At 38.6% G+C, this 17,479-nt stretch overlaps 1 protein-coding gene across 7 annotated transcripts in view; it reads right to left on the bottom strand.

Annotated features, from left to right (window-relative positions):
• Window positions 1-6,545, bottom strand: part of KIAA1614 (KIAA1614 ortholog) — a 51,221-nt gene extending 44,676 nt beyond the window's left edge. Inside the window, exons 1-2 of one of the 7 annotated variants that reach the window (XM_039337133.1) lie at window positions 6,463-6,545; window positions 1,998-2,966 (exon numbers count right to left, since the gene is read on the bottom strand). In XM_039337133.1, the coding sequence (XP_039193067.1) occupies window positions 1,998-2,937 (940 nt within the window). In that variant the 5' untranslated portion in view covers window positions 2,938-2,966; window positions 6,463-6,545. The other 6 variants (XM_039337135.1, XM_039337130.1, XM_039337128.1 and 3 more) reach the window with 6 other exon arrangements.
• Between the last annotated feature and the right edge of the window lie 10,934 nt (window positions 6,546-17,479).

Raw genomic sequence — 17,479 nt, forward strand, 5'->3', positions numbered from 1 at the left:
TGTGACAAAAGAAGTACTTAATTAATTTTGTTAATTTTAATCCGAAGAAACATAGCAGGACATTCAAAATATACTCTTTGTTTCAGTGTTCTTCAATGCCAATATATTTTCTCCATTTTTTAATGTGAATGTGGACCTAGTGATCTTTTTGGCCATCCACACTCAATAATTTCCCTACAAAGGAGATATTTGCCACCAACAATAATTATTTAAATCATTGGTTTTATTTACATTAAGATTTTTTAAGATAAGGAGAAAGAAGGAAAAAAAAAGGAAAAATAAAGTACAAAATAGATAAACAGGGAATGTCTAAATTTCCTAGAATTAGGTTACCCATGTCCATATTTCATTAATAGCAACAGTATAGTCAATACAATATAAATAAAAAAGCGAGAGTAAGTTTTTTCTGAGAAAAAGATTTTAGAGTAAAGAGAAACTTAAATTTCATACAGTACAAGCTGATATATAACATTATAACTCCAAAATGTGTTCAAGTTTACTTAAAATCTATATCAGATTTACTTCTGAAATACAAAGTTATTTTAAACATTGAAGCATATTCTCACAGCTTATTTAACCATTCTTCTGCAGTAGGAATTTAGCATTCTTTCCAATAGTACCCTTATAGCACTTGCCTTATACAGAGCTAATTCACTATACTTTGTGGGAATGTCAAATTTAGTAATATGTAATAGAAAAATAGAAGGTTTGAAATTCAGCTTTTAAAATGTGTGTCAATCTATTATAAATAATTTTCCAAAGATTGTTGAATTTTACCATATTGCTATCAAATTTGGATAAAATTATCCAACCTATTACCTCTACAAAAATATTTAAATAATAAAATGTCAATTTCAGCAACCAATTCTGGAGTAACATACCACCAGTAAAACATCTTGTATCAGTCCTCCTTCACTTAGCAGATATTTCTTTATGCTCTGATAAAGAAACATCTGTCACTGCCTAGAATTGAACTCTCAATCTTCCAAATGGGAGACAAGTGTCTTCACCTCTAAGCTACCTTGGAACTTATTGTTAGACTACCAATATGCCCACTGAAATTGTTATCAGAGCTGTTGATACTTTGACAATTATTCAGAAGTGCTTCAGATTTTTCAGAATTTACACTGTAACATTTAAAGCAGCTCATTTTTCTTTCATGCCTTCTTTAAGTCTTGTGTAAAATCCTGGAAAACATTTGGCTGTTTGAATGCTTGGACGTGGACAGAAGCAATTATTTTGAATAGTTTTTGAATGGTATGAACTGAAGGATCATGCAAGTATTAAATTAGATAGAACATTATATGTCAATTGTCAAGTCAATAAATAAAAATTCAAACAGAAGTTCACACTTTTAGTCACTTATTTTCAACATCAGATCTAAAAGTTTCACTCAAATTATCTCAAGTAACTGCACAGTTATACTTTATCTCATAATCCTATATGAAGGATGCTGAAAACTCTCTTGCATGTGTGTGTGTGTGTGTGTGTGTGTGTGACCATGTCCATTAGAAAGAATAGAAAGATTTTAACCAATTGTCGACATTTTCAAGTATTCCCCAGATATAACATGAGAAAGATAACAGGGAAATGTCAGTATTCAAGTTCATAACGTCTACGTGTTGCCCTTCCTTTCCCTACCTATTGAGTTTAGAATCAAATATTTTTTTGTCTTTTTTTAAATGGAGGGATTGGTCAGAACCACAATGGACACAAGAAAAGGTCAAATGCAAGGTAAAATGGATTCTGGTTTTATCATCAGATTTTACTTCTCTTGGAGATCCAGAGAAAGAGGTAAAAAATCCCCAAAGTTTAGATCAAAACCCAACAGTAGAATAACTCAAAAGATGAACTGTGCAAAAAGAAAGAAAGAAAGAAAGAAAAAGGAGAGGGAGCTGGTTATGTTACAGATGTTCTTGCTGTAATAGTTTCTGAGACATTTTATCACCTACCCAAACTTCAATTTTTATCACCCCATTTTCATCACATCAACATACCATTATTAGGCCCATTTTTTCCAAGGTCTTGGGTTTCCTTCCGGTAAGTATCCAAAGTATGTGGTTCCTGTGAGCAACGGCTGTTCAACTGTGATGTGTTCAGCATCTCCTGCAACTTAGTCCGGTTTCTTTCCACTCTCTCTGCTAAAGATAAAGTACTGACATTGCTGCTACCGCCAAGACTGTCCCAGCTCTCTGTTCTCCAAATCCTCCCAGCTGATGCCATCTCAGACGTGTCATTCTTTTTCATAAAAGAACTGCCGTCAAACTCCTTAGGGCGAATTTCTTCACCATTTGTTTCTTCAAAAGGTTTTGGAATAAAGGAAAGGTCCTTCAAAGAGCCAATTCCAGAGATGGCACTTAAAGATGCCTTTTTTGTGGCATTTTCTAAAGAACACTTTTTATATGGTATGTCTCTTCCAGGCAGCCTCCTGAATTCTTTTGGTAAGCTCATGCCTGTGGGCTCTCCTGTTTCCACAGATTGTGGTTCAAAATCATTGATGTATGGCTCTGGAAGGACTGTTCCCTGAGATTCCTCCTGCATCTGATGTGGGTACTCAGTGCTGTCCAAGAGCACATCTGTCAAGTAAGTGCGGATTTGAGCTTGTGGCTCCACTACTGTATTTTGAAGAGCAGTGTCTGTTGGTAGCTTTCCCTCACATGCTTTAAGCTTCTTTAGAGAAGCCTCTTCCTGGGATGTTGCTTCAGTTCGCCTGTTTATGAGGTTCCTTTTCTCTTTAAGAGCTTTAACCTTGGACTCCAAAACAGAGGTGGACTTACTTGCAGACCCTTTGTGTCCCACTGGAATCCAAGTTGGCCCACTAAGAGAAAAATTATTTACGTGTTCAGGGCACTTGTCAGGCTGTTTGGGTCTAGAAGTATTTTTAGCACACTGCTTTAGGCTGCCTATTCTTTCTTCAGGAGAGAAATTTTCCTCCATGGTCTTGTGTCCAGCTGATAACAAACCTTCTGGGGGAAAACAAAAATTGTTTGAGCAAAACCTGCTTGCTTTGCTTGGGAACATTTTCCAAAGTTAATATCTGCTAGAATGAGCTGATATCTGCTGTCTGGGGAAAGACCTTTGAACAGAGCTGTATATTGAAAAATACTAATACTCCCAAGTATGCAAAGTTCTGTACAATATAAGCTGACCTCCAGCAAATTCACGTCATTAATTATGTACACTGTATTCTAATTTCCTTAAAGGGAAAAGTGTGGTGCCCTAAAGACCTCTCTCATTATTGCTGACAACAATGCTTCTATTGCATGCTAAAATATTTAAATAACTACATTAACATTACATTACATTTTTGCCAAGAAAATCTGAACTTTACAACCTGTACAGCTCATACAAATTAAAAACTTCCAATTTTCTATGTTTATTTTGTATATTAATATTTTACCTAGTCTACTCTGGTTCTGCTAACCAGAGCCCTATTATTTTTCGGGGCCCTAAGCTTTTCCTTTATTCAGTTCCTACACTCCACAACCCAGTAGGCAGGCATGGTTCTGAGTATATATCTATAGTTATTGAAGCAAATATGTATCTGAAGTTATTGCATCACAAAAGCTTGTTTCTGGCCATTGGACACAATGCCCTGGGCCACCATATTATAAGGTTATAATAAGGTAATTAAAATAGCTTTCTTCAAAGGTAGAGTGACTCAGAAGTAAGACATTTGAGATGCCTTGGGATGAAACATATTTACCATCTTAACAAGGGATGTTATTGGGAAAACAGTTAAAGGAAGTGTGCTCTCAAGCATATTTCAGGAGCAAGATGTGAAAGTGTGGAATTGGAGCCGAGGAGCAATGCAAAAGAGAGGAACATTTTATAGGAATTCTACTTCATGATTAGAAATAAGGGCTGAACTCTTGTAAATATTGGATATGGCCCAGTAATAATTTCAGCAACTCTGTCTCTGGGGCCAGGTTACCTCCCAAAGAAGTTAGAGAGGAAATTTGCCTACACCCAAACTAAGCAAGACTCAACTCTGTAGCACTAAAAAGACTCCCTTTTCTCTAAAGGACTGCAAAATTATTGGTTTAACACTCAACACCTTTTGTTTAGGGAACCTAATTCTTAATTTATAAACTTATGGGGCATTCTCCTTCCAATCCTTGCCCAGATTCTAACTAGGGGAAACTTTTTCCATGCACTTTAGCAAGGAAAGAGCAGGAGATGAAAAGTTTCAGTGGAAGAGCAACAACGTTACCATCTCCTAAGGAGACCAGCAGAAATACTCACCCAGCTTTTGGAAGTTCCTTCCTAGGAAAAGCAGGGGAAGGAGCGCATCAGCGCCCGCTCCTAAAACTCACCTTCTTGGGAAGACATTTCTCCTAAGTTCATCCAAGCCAAAAAGGTTTGTGAGAATGGCTGCCCATTTCTCAGAGACTGGCTACTGAAGAAAGGAGGCACTAAATTAATTCTCAAGAAAAAGAGGACTTTCTTCGAGCTTCCTCCTTCCGGCTCTCCGAGACGCGGATCATCTTTTCAAATGAATATTGCCGAGCGAGGTGTGTTTTTCTCCCGCTGACGGCCCACGCTCGGATCGCTCAGGCTGTTCATTAGAAAAAGTGCCCGTGACCCTGGCAAGAGGCCTCAACGCAGCGTTTGGAGCCGATAACAAGCGAGAAAACAGAGCAGCTTAAGCCTCCAATCCTCGGGGGGGGGGGGGGGAAATCTACAGCTCTGCCAAAGTTAGTGAACTAGGAGAGCCCCCTTTAGGCCTTAGCCCGTGTCGACGCGCAGAAACGCTGCTTCCTGCAGGGGCTTTCGGCCCGTCGCCTCCCTCAAAGAAAGCGAGATGCGAAGGCAGGCAAAAGTGGGGAGAGGGGGGAACCGCCTCCTTGGCTGGAGTTGGAGTAACTCTTCTCAGCAGCAGTATGACCTCTCCTCCTACTTCCCCCCCCTCTTCCCCCCTCTGCTTCTTCCAGCCAGCCAGCTGTGTACAAGGAAAGCCTTCGGCTTGGGAGCCAGAACGGGCGTTTGGACTGCTGGAAGCTGCATACCAGACAATCCAACCAACAATCATTCCCGCTAACCACAAGAACAGGCTGCTCCCAAAGCCTTGCCTGTTTAGCAGGGCTCTGAGTTGCCATGGCGACGGCTCAGTGGAGCCGTCCAGCGGAAGAAGGAGAAGAAGGAGGAGGAGGGCCGGGGGTGGGTGGGAAAAAGGTGCCAATGTGGCCCAGGGAATTTCATTCAAATATATTCCCCTTGACTGGCCAAAGAATGTTCTTAACATATTTACAGCCTGTAACTATACTTCAAGGCCACATCTCTTTCCTAGTCTACTGAGGAGCATTTTGATACAGCAGACAAAAAGGAGGGGTGAGGGCAAGTTAGACCATCTCTGAGTGCTATTCAGGAATGCTCTTTAGTTTAGCTTCCTTTTTTTTTTTAATAAAAACCTGGCTAGAATTATATTTTTTTCTAAATTCAAAGATTTAGAAAAACAACAACACGTAGAGGCAGTTTTGCAGGAAGGAAAGAATCTAACATATGTAAGTAGCCTAATACACGTGTTTAATTTATATGCGAGATATATATATCTTCTTCTTCTTGTGCCATAGCCATTATCGGACGTTGGCGATCATGTTGGCGATCCTGTTTTTATCAGCAGCCGCACGAAAAAGTGCTGCTGAGTTTTGTCCAAACCAGTCCCTTAGATTTTGAAGCCACGATGTTTTTCTTCTGCTTGGACCTCGTTTGCCTTCAATCTTTCCCTAGAGCAGTGGTTCTCAACCTTTTTAATGCCGCGACCCCCAACCGGTCGTAAGTCGAGGACTACTCAACCAGTCGTAAGTCGAGGACTACTCAACTGGTGCAGCACCGTTTGCAGAATGGGACTTTTGGTGGGCTCAGCAGGGCAGAGACAGCCTGGACAATTCCTATTGGCTCCTATTTTGAAAGCCAATAGAATTAGACTCTATTCAAGAGAGTCTATTGGCTTTCAAAAGCCAATAGAATAAAAGGGAGTAGCACAGCTAAGGAAAAGGGGGGAAAAAATGGCAGGACTGCGTTGTTTGGCGACCCCCGTGAAATGGTTGTTCGACCCCAAATGGGGTCCTGACCCACAGGTTGAGAACCACTGCCCTAGAGGATTAAATGGAGTATGCCGTATTTTTCTGGGTGTCGCATCACATGTCCGAAATATTCTAATTTTCGTTTTTTAATTGTTTGGAGGATTTCCCTTGGCTTTCCCAGGGAGCTTATCACCTCCTCATTTCTGATCTTGTCAACCCAGCTTATACGTAACAGCCGCCTGTAAATCCACATTTCAAATGCTTCTAGTCTCTTCAGGTGGCCCTCTGTCAGAGACCAACTCTCTACTCCATAGAGCAGGATAGAAAAAATATAGCATCTGACAAGCATATATAAAATGAAATTCAACGGTGAGAAAAATAAAGCTTTATATTTAGGCAAGAAAAACCAATTTCACAAGTATAGAATAGATGGTACCTGGCTCAACAGTAGTAACTGTGCGAGGGATCTTGGAGTCCTAGTGGACAATCACTTAAATATGATCCAGCAGTGTGCTGCAGCTGCCAAAAAAGGCAATACAGTTAGTCCTCGACTTACAGCAGTTCATTTAGTGACCATTCAAAGTTACAACAGCATTGAAAAAAGTGACTTATGACCATTTTTCACATGACCACTGCAACATCTCCGTGGTCACGTGATCAAAATTCAGATGCAATTAGTTCATATTTATGACAGTTATAGTATCCTGGGGTCATGTGATCACTTTTTGAGACTTTCTGACCTGCAAAGTCAATGGGAAGCCAGAGTCACCTAACAACCATGTTGCTAACGTAACTGCAATGATTCACTTAACAACTATGGCAAGAGAGGTCATAAAATGGGGCAAAAGTCACTTAACCAATATCTGACTTAGCAACATAAATTTTGGGCTCAATTGTGATCATAGGTTGAGGACTATGTGTACAGTCCTAGGCTGCATTAACAGAGGGATAGAATCAAGGTTATATGAAGTGTTAATACAACTTTATATTGCCTTGTAAGACCACACTTGGAATATTGGTATCCAGTTTTGGTCACCACAATATAAAAAAGATGTTGAGACGCTAGAAAGAGTGCAGAGAAGAGCAACAAAGATGATTGGGGGACTAGAGGATAAAGTATATGAAGAATGGTTATAGGAATTGGATATGTCGAGTTTAATGAAGAGAAGGACTAGGGGTGACATAGCAGTGTTCCAATATCTAAGGGGCTGCTACAAAGATGAGAAGGTCAGTCTATTCTCCAAAGCACCTGAAGGCAGGACAAGAAGCAATGGAAACTAATCAAGGAGAGATACAATCTAGAACTAAGGAGAATTTTCCTGACAGTTAGAACAATTAATCAGTAGAACAACTTGCCTCCAGAAATTATGGGTGCTCCAACATAGGAGGTTTTTAAGAAGAGACCAGACAACCATTTATCTAAAATGGTATAGGGTTTCCTGCTTGAGCAGGGGATTGGAGTAGACAACCCCCAAGGTCCCTTCCAACTGTTAAATATTAAAGTGCAGAGATATCACAACAACAAAGATACATAAGTAGTCCTCGACTTATAACTGATCCCTTAATGACCATTCAAACTTATATTCCCCCCCCAAAAAAGCTACTTATGACCTGGTTTCAAAGATATGGCCTCTGCAGCATCCCCACATTTATTTGCCCTTAGGATTGATGATAGGGAGGTTGCAGCAGCCCTAACTGCCTATTTACCCCCCCCCCATTCTGCCATTTGGGGCCCCCACAGGTCTTGGACCTGCTTCCCACCTTCTCACGTCCCATCCCCATCACCTAGAAACTCCAGACCTTATCTTGTGGAAGTTCCTTACAAGCACTGCAAATGGAGAGCAGGGAATAAGACATCCCTTAGTGAACGTGAGGTTAGAAGAAGAGAGGTAATGTCTAAGGGAGTTACTTGGTGGAGGCAAAGCAGACAGGCTTCCAACTTCTCCTAACTGCTACTTCAGTGCCAAGTAATATTTATTTATTTATTTGATTTGATTTGTTTGACACCCATCTCACTTTGAGCAACCCTGGGTGGCTTACAAACATTAAGCCATTGCTAGAGAGTCAAGGAATTTCAGAGCAGGACCCTGAGCAGAATTTGATGCCATTCACTTGAATCCATTTGATGTCTTATTTCCTGCTCTCTGCCTCCACCTGCCTATAAAGATGGTGGCCTCCTCCTACCACCCCCCATCAGTCCCGTGATCTGCCTTTGCTTTCTCAAAGTCTTGGTTTGAATGATTGGGATCTGTTGTGGCAGTTGGAAGAGGAGAGATGGTAGTGATTTCTCCCCATAGCACACAGCCTTCATTCCCCATCCTGGGCTAAAAAGAAACTCTTTGAATTGTGGCTGTTCTGAGCATGTGGTACCTTGGGGTGCCCACAGAGGATGGCCTTTGTGGGGACCCTGAGGGATGGGAACTGGAGCACATAGTCCCTTGGGGTGGGAGAATCCTTGGAAGGTCAGGAGCAAGGCCTGCATTAGGCACCCTAGGGTCTTCCCCACACCCAGGCACCCTATGCTCTGTTTAATAACCCCATTGGGGAAAGTCATTAAGCAAAGCGATCATGTGGGCGCCTCATTTAATAGCTATCACACTTGTGACTGTAATGAACAGGCTCCATTATCATTGCCGGTTAAAGATTACTTGTATTGACAAAGCTATGGTTTTCCCAGTTGTAGCATAAGACAAAGTTGGATGGACTTAAAGAGAAGATGTGGTGAACTAAAGTTGGTGGCATAATGAAAAGCTGGCAAATAAATCAGCTCTTTGAAATACCTTTCTGGACAAAAAGAGGATTTGGGATCTCCCACAAGTGCTCCAGACAGCTGTTCCTCATGAGGAGACCGCAAGACAGTGATCTTCAGTGGTCTTAGAACTCTGGGAAATGAAGGAACACCATTTTTGCCCATACCATTTCTGTCCAAATATGGTTAGAACCTTTATGGACACAGAGTTTGCATATTTCTTTTTCTAATCACTTTTAGAAATTGCTTGTTAATTGCCTTTCAGATATTAGGAATCTTCAAAAAGATAAGTTTTTTTTTAAAAAAATACCAGCAAAATAAATTTTAAAAACAGACTTAAGGACTAATATATATATATATATTAAAATAAACAGCAAATGGTGATAAGAACTTTGATTTTGGAAAAGATCTTGGTTGTTTTGAATTTTTAAAAAAGTGATAGAATGGGATTTTGAAGATTGGATATTAGCAAGATCAGAAGGAACTAAAGATTACATTTAAAGAGAAGTATACTTAAATTTGACTCATTAATACAGAATGGAACAAAACTTCCATGTTGGAGGATATTTGTAAACAGTGGACTCAGGAATTAATTTTAAGAATATCTGCCATTGTAATAATAATAATTATAATGATAAAGTTGGGAGGGACTTTGGAGGTCATCTAGTCCAACCCCCTGCTCAGGCAGGAAACCCTATACCATTTCGGACAAATGGCTGTCCAGTTTCTTCTTAAGTGTTGGAGCATTCACCACTTCTGGAGGCAGGTTGTTCCAGTGGTTAATTGTTCTGTCAGGAAATTTCTTAGTTCTAGGTTGCTTCTCTCTTTGATTAGTTTCCATCTGTTGCTTCTTGTCCTGCCTTCAGGTGCTTTGGAGAATAGCTTGACTCCCTCTTCTTTGTGGCAGCCCCTGAGATATTGGAACACTGCTATCATGTCCCCCCTCGTCCTTCTCTTCATTAAACTAGACATACCCAATTCCAGCAACTGTTCCTTATATGTTTTAGCCTCCAGTTCTCTAATCATCTTTGTTGCTCTTCTCTGTATTCTTTCTAGTGTCTCAACATCTTTTTTTACATCGTGGTGACCAAAACTGGATGCAGTATTCCCAGCGTGGCCTTACCAAGACATTGTAAAGTGGTATTAATACTTCACGTGATCTTGATTCTATCCCTCTGTTAATGCAGCCTAGCACTGTGTTGGGTTTTTTGGCAACTGCAGCACACTGCTGGCTCATATTTAAATGATTGTCCACTAGGACTCCGAGATCCCTCTCACAGTTACTACTATTGAGCAAGGTACCCCCTATACTATACCTGTACATTTGGTTTTTCTTGCCTAAATGTAGAACCTTACTTTTTCACCATTGAATTTCATTTTGTTAGATAGTGCTCAGTGTTCAAGTCTGTCCAGATCTTCCTGTATCCTAAGCCTGTCTTCTGGAGTGTTGGCTATTCCTGCCAGCTTGGTATTGTCTACAAATTTGATGAGTTCCCCCTCTATCCCCTCGTCCAGATCGTTGATGAAGATGTTGAAGAGCACTGGGCCCAGAAGAGAGCCCTGGGGCATCCCGCTACACACTTCCCTCCATGTAGATGCAGTTCCATTGAGGACCATATGCTGAGTACAGCTGGTCAGCCAGCTATGGATCCATCTGGTGGTGATGCTATCTAACCCACATTTTTCTATCTTCTCCAATAGTAGGTTGTGGTCTACTTTGTCAAATGCCTTACTGAAGTCCAAGTAAATTATATCCACAGCAGTCCTCTGGTCCACTAATTTTGTGACTTGGTCAAAGAATGCAATAAGATTTGTCTGGCATGATCTGTTTTTGACAAACCCGTGTTGGCTTTTAGTAATGACTTTGTTTGCCTGTAGGTGTTCACTGATTCATTGTTTGATTATCTTTTCCAGAATCTTCCCAGGTATTGAGGTCAGGCTGATAGGTCTGTAATTTCCTGGGTCCTTTCCCCCCCCCTTTTTTTGAAGATGGGAACTACATCAGCTCTTTTCCAGTCCTCTGGTAGTTCCCCAGTGCTCCAGGATCTTTGAAAAATATAGTTCAATGGTTCTGAGATCACATCTGCCAGTTCCTTAAAAACCCTGGGGTGTAATCCATCTGGTCCTGGTGATTTGAACTCATCTAGGCTGGATAGGTGCTCACTTACCATTTTCTTGCCTATCTTAACTTGCATTTTTATTTTATTTTTTATGGCACTATTTTTGATAGGTTGGTCTGTTTTTTTCCCTTTGTGTAAAGACAGATGCAAAAAACGAGTTAAATAGTTCTGCTTTCTCCCTGTTGCTTGTCACCTTCTTGCCACTTTCACCCATTAGTGGACCAATCATTTCTTTCACTTTTTTCTTGTTTTTTACATGTTGAAAGAAGCTTTTTTTGTTATTTTTGACTTCACTTCGTCTTTGCAGGCTCAGGCTATTTGTTGATGTTCTGACTTAGTTATGTGTCCCTCTTTCGACTTTCTATACTTGTCCTTCTATACTTGTAGGTAGACTGTGTTTTAAAAATGATATGGAAGAGGAGCAAGTTTTACCAGTCAAGACAGAGACTGTTTTAAATGTGGATTTAAAAATAATAGGCTACAAGAATGATATGGAAAGAAAATGCTATACAGGGCATACTATTGTTTTCATAATAAGAGATATCCAAATAATAAACTAAAAGATAGTTGCCATACTGGATTTACAGGGGTGTAAAACTAATTTGCCTCCTCGTGGTGCATCCTGGAAAGCATGACAGATGGAACGAAATGCACTAGCAACTGCTGGCAGCCAGACTACTCTGTAGAATTTTACTTTCAAAATACATAAATAAACTGGATTCACAAGACTTGTTAAAAAAACTTATTAAAGTTTTGAAGAATTTTGTGAAAAGGAACCAAAATAATGAAAAGAAATCAAATTCTAGGAAATTATTGGAAGGGATTTGTCAGTGTAAAGAATCAGGACCATTCATGTAGATCGCAGCATAAGCAATTTATTGAAGCTTACACACAAATATCTGGTCAACTAATGGTAAGCACTAAATTGGCACTAGGTAAGGATCAATGGAATTCAAGGGGGGATTGGACTTGGATCTCTTGTGACAACACAAAAAATCGAAAACTGATGAGGTGTTTTACTCTGCCCCCCAGCTCTGCCTGCTCTTCTCCTACAGCATTAAAGATTAAGATTGTTAAAATAAAAAGGAATATAAAGTTGGTTTATTTGATCAAGGTTAAAATTGAGATATTGTTAACTCTGCTAAGCCTTATTGGACTTTTGCTGATTAGGACTAAATAATGAGATTTTATAGGTTTGTTTATAGATAAGAGATGAGATATGGAAGAAAAGCTCATTTGTTATATTTTAAGAGAAGGTAATGTTACCAAAACTGTTTATACTTGTGATGAAAGGGTAGTCATTTTCCTTTTTTAAATCATTTTTTTTAGTTTTGCTTCTATTTTTAATAACATTTACTATTTAAAAGACAAAGTTAGATGAAGAAAAAAATGGTACTTAAAGAAAATTGTTGACAAATACCTTGTGCTACAAGGAGAAATCATTCGGTAGCTTTCTCCAAAAATGAAGCTAAACAAAAGCTAAATGAAGCTAAAGCTCAGATATCTAGGATATACAATGCAAATGCAAGAGAAGATCCTGATTTGGGGAAAATAGAAGGCAATTGGAAGAGTCTGACAGAAGAAAAGATTTCTAGATTGTACAATTGATAACTAAGCATAAGCTTACAAAATATCACAAAGAGTTAGTAATATGATGAAATTATTTCCATATTGGGTCATGAAAAATCGGCAACAACTAAATGACAATACACACAACTCTGAGACTTTGTTTCAAAAAGAAATGTAGTATTCTGAAACAACTAAGGCTTGTTTATGTAATACTACACCTTCTTAAGTAACTGCATTTTTCTAAAACAAATGAAGGAGCAGGTATTGATCTGTAACATTTTAATTTGGTTTCTCTTTGCAAAGAAAATCTGAAAATTTGTGATAGCAATATTAGGCATGTAAATGGAAAAGAAAGTTACATTTGGGGCCATGGATCTCTTAAAAGTACACATTAGTGTGTCTTGGATTTAAGAGTAACTTAAAATAAAAAATGAATGATAAATGAAATCACCAAGAAAGGGGAGCCGGGGCAAGAGTGTTCAGGAGGGAAATAATGCATTTGCTTCAGTAGCACATACTTAGGCTAGGTATCATTCGGTTATGAGTTTCAGGGGTTGTAACGCAAAATGACTTCTAGTGAAACCACAGCACAGATAAGATTCACACCAAGATCTTTACAATTCATCCGGCTTCAAGTAACTTACTGAGTTTGAACACAGAGCTTCTTCTCCATGTTTAGATGCATAAAATACAGTGTATAGAAGTTAATAACCAAATATTAATCTGAGTTGGGGGATGCCCCAGAAAGAGCAAGGTAAGTTTAGGAGTGCTCTTTGAGCATCCCTTATCTGTGGATGGGAAGGTAGCAGTTACAGCAAGGATGCATTTGCATAAAGTGCTAACTGTAACCCTTCTTCAGTCATTCAGACTCAGCAACAGACATCCATACCTTGGTTGCAACCTACCTTGTCCACTGCAGTAAATTTTACTTTGGGCTATCCTTGAAAAGAGTCTATAAATTGTATTTGGTGCAGACAGCAGTAAAAGGCTCAGAGCTAACAGATGCCTACACTGAAAGATCTGTGCTGACTATTGCTTGCTTGTAAAGTACATGTTAAAATGCTTGTGTTAATTTTCAGATCCAACTAATTTAGGGCTTTACTATCTACAGGCCCCCCTCTCCCTTTATGAAACTTTTTGATTCCTTGGATCAGCAGGGGAGGCTCTTCTCAGATGCCTCTGCTGTTGCCAGAAGTGAGTTACTTGAAGTATGTGAGAGACAGCATTTTCCTGGGGAGTTCCCAAGCAGTGGAAGATGGATCCTGCCCTCCTAATATTTAAACAAAAAACAGTAGCAACCCATCTCTTTTGTTAGGCTTTTACCTATTAACTGATTTAATGCTGATTTTAATTGCATTGGTTTTGCTGATATGATATTTAAAAAACATTCTTAGAAGCCACTTTGCTTGTACAAAAAAAGGTGGGCTATAAATCAACACTTAATGTACAGTAGTATTTAAAATGTCTAAATGCGCTTCCTCCTAATGTAACCCTAATAAGAGGTTTTAGTGCTGTTCGAGTAACACTGATGAGGACCTTTCCTATGAGAGCTAACTTTTAAAGGCAGCAGTTCAATAGAGACAGTAGTCATATTCACACTAGGCAAAAGGGTACAAACAATGCTCAAATTTATTTATTTATTTTAGCAAACAGTGTTAATGACCAGATGAGGTTACTTTGCATGCATCCTCCCTTTTACTCTTAATTCAATTTGGCATTTTCATCTTCTTACTGTACAGTGTTTGTCTCCCATAGGAAAGTATACTACAGTAAGAGTGAGATTTTTTTAAAAAAATAGTAGGACAATAAGGCATTTATGTAAGGTAATATTTCATAGTCAGCTATAAAATATGTGTATGGTTTGTTAGTGATCAATTAAGATGGTGTAATGTGGGAACAATATTTTAAGTTGTAATGTCTAGATTATTCCTAACAAGTATATTTACATAGCCCCAATATTTAGATACATTATTTATTTTTTAGACTCAGTATAGAAATATTTTGCTTATATCAGTAGCTTTGCCACAACTGATAAGCTGATATCAAAAGATCACTCTTTGTGGAATGGTTTAGATTTCCTAAATCCTAAATGCAAAACAATTCAGCAAGCAATATTCATTCTGGGCCTTGGCTTTGTTGCAAGAAGAACAATGTAATAATTTAAAGTGTCTTACCTGGATATCATCAGCTACCTCAATTAAATCAGCAACCCTCAAACTGTTTTGAATTCAAAAGAGGAATCTCACTAAATAAAGTGAGTAGCTTTTCATTCTTGCCCTACTGGTTGCTTTGTCTCCTGTACCCATCACTACAAGGCATATGTCCCAAGGGGCTGGTTTAAGCTGTGGCTTTTGATATTCATGATTGGTTTCATAATCCTTATAAAAAAAGAAAATCACTAGGATTATGAAATTGTTTTAATCCACTCCTGACCCTTCCATGACTGTTGACTTCAGTGTGTAGGGAATGCTACAATAAATGCTGCCAATTAGCTTTGCTTTCTAAAAACGTGCCTGCCTGATATCAAACCTGTTAAATTCTGCTAAATGTGAGGTCTTTTCCTCCATTCATTAATTCTAAAAAAATGCTTCGATTTCCAGTATTCTCCCCACTTCCAAATGTCATCAAATCAAAGTGAGGATGGAATAGCGTCAATTGCAGAATTTTGTCAGCATGCTTATAATGTTGGAGGACAAGTGTGACAGAATAGTAAGGGAAATTACAATATTGTTTTGGGTTTTTAATATATAAGGATGGCAGAAGAAATGCATACTTTGTCATCCAGGTATGTGCTGTTTGTAAGATAAAATATTCATTTCTGGCTGCAAAGTTTTTAGTAGGAATTTTTGCAGCCTTCAGGCTTACTGAAGGAAAAGAAGTTTTATCAAAGTCTGTGCCCTTTCAAGTCTTTGAAACTTCTGCCTTTAGAAACAAACCCCAACAGAGGTAGTCTTCGACTTAAACAATCAGCACTGGAACCAGAATTTCCATTGCTAAGTAAGGCAGTTGTTAAGTGAGTCAAATCTACGACTCATGCCATGGTAGTTAAGCAAACTACTGCCTGTTAACTGAATCATGCAGTCATTAGACAAATCTGGCTTCCCCCTTTGACTCTGTTGTTGGAAACTGGCTGAAAAGGTTGCAAATGGTGATCACATGACCCTGGGGAACTACAACTGTAGTAAATATATGCCGGTTGCCCAGGGCCCAAATGTTGATCATGTGATACCATGGAAATGCTGTAATGCTCATAAGTATGAAAATCGGTGGTAAGTTACTTTTTTCAGTGCCATTATAACTTCAAATGGTCACTGAATGAATGGTTGTAAATCGAGGACTATCTGTACAAATAATCAATTTAAATAATTTAGATTCTGGCCAATGAGATTGATTAACAGACTGAAGGAATGTTTTAAAAGGGAGATGCAAAGATAACAGTTAAAATGATGAAGTCGATGGACCCATGCCAATTTAGTCTCTGGACCCTTTTATAGTTGGCATGAAATTACAGATTTCCCCCAAGGAATGCAAATTTCAAGGAAAAAACACTGTCCAGCCTTACATGTACAGCTATATATGTATTTCATTGTGTACAGTGTCCAAGTGCTAAATGATTGTTTTAATATTTTTACACCTTAAAAACAAACGACTACAATTCTCCTCTATGCATTAAGTTGATCAGAACATGTTTTACTCTGCTGCTCCTATCCCAACTGAGGGTGCCAGAAACAATATTACAATGGGGTAACATAAAGGAGATTCAATATTAACAGCGACAGTATTGGCACAAGTTGGGTGCAGTGCCTTGTGGTTAAGACACTGGGCTTGTTGACCTGAAGATTGACAGTTTGGGACTCAAGTACTGATGATGAGGTTCTTGCACCTTTTTATAGGAGACAAACCTGAGCCATCGGACCTTGATTACTGTTATTGAGATTTTGAAACAAAATGGCCAAATTGTTCTATTTTGGGATGAACCATGCTCACTGCCCACTCTACCCAACAGATAGATTAAAAATATAATTAACTCCATTATGACCACTGAATTGTGTGAGAATGACTTATATGGTAAGCTTTTGTAAATTAGATATGCCAGATGCAATCTCTAGTGTGAATACGCTGCTATCTGTCCCTTTATGCTAGTCATAAAATGTTACATATTTTAAGACTATATTAATGCATGTGTTTTGTTCTTAGTGTTGTATTACTCCAGGTCTATGCACCAGCATATTAGCAATTAAAAAGTAAGGAAGCCCAATTCCCTTAATTTGGAAAATAAACATTATATTCTAGATAGAAGACCATTGGATTTAATTATTCCACTTCCTGACTGGCCTCCATTGTCCAAACAGTACTAAATGCTTTTCATAAATAAAAACTGTTGTATCTGAAAATAACATTTGTTCCCTAGCTTTTGGAAAGGCTGTTTTAGCACCATGTTACACATTAGATCTGTAGAGCATTTTCAAATTGATTCAAAAAAGGTACTTTGGAGTGTGTGAGAATACAAACCTGCATCATATATCTTTAAGTAACCCAGGATTTCTTTCTTGTTTTTGCTGCAAAAGAATAACATGGTTGCTATCCTTTGCGAAAGTTGAATTTAATGGATGATATACTTGGACAATACTAATATGGGATTCCTTTCTCCAATAGCTCAGGTTCAAATGATATGAGAATTATACAGATGATCTACTGGGGAGCATCAATTATGACAGATAGTGAAAAAATAGTATTCACTGCTTAAAGTTCAACCTCACCAGCATTTTTTGTTTAAAAAGGAAACAGCGTTGATAGAAATGTATCCTAATTACAATTATTTACAATATGCCCTAAAGGCAGAATAGAAATCTAATCTGTAAGTAATAAGTGTGTAAAAATAGTTCTATGAATGCCCTACCCAGTTACATAAGGCTTGCAAGGTGTGATCTGTGTGCTTGATGTGATCAGCATCAATGTGTAAGAAAAAAAATCAACCATTAAAGACACATATAACGTACAAAACAGGCAAGTAG

Source organism: Crotalus tigris, unplaced genomic scaffold, assembly GCF_016545835.1.
Source record: "Crotalus tigris isolate CLP2741 ecotype Arizona unplaced genomic scaffold, ASM1654583v1 scf7180000017668.6805642782:7212621, whole genome shotgun sequence".
NCBI lineage: Eukaryota > Metazoa > Chordata > Lepidosauria > Squamata > Viperidae > Crotalus > Crotalus tigris.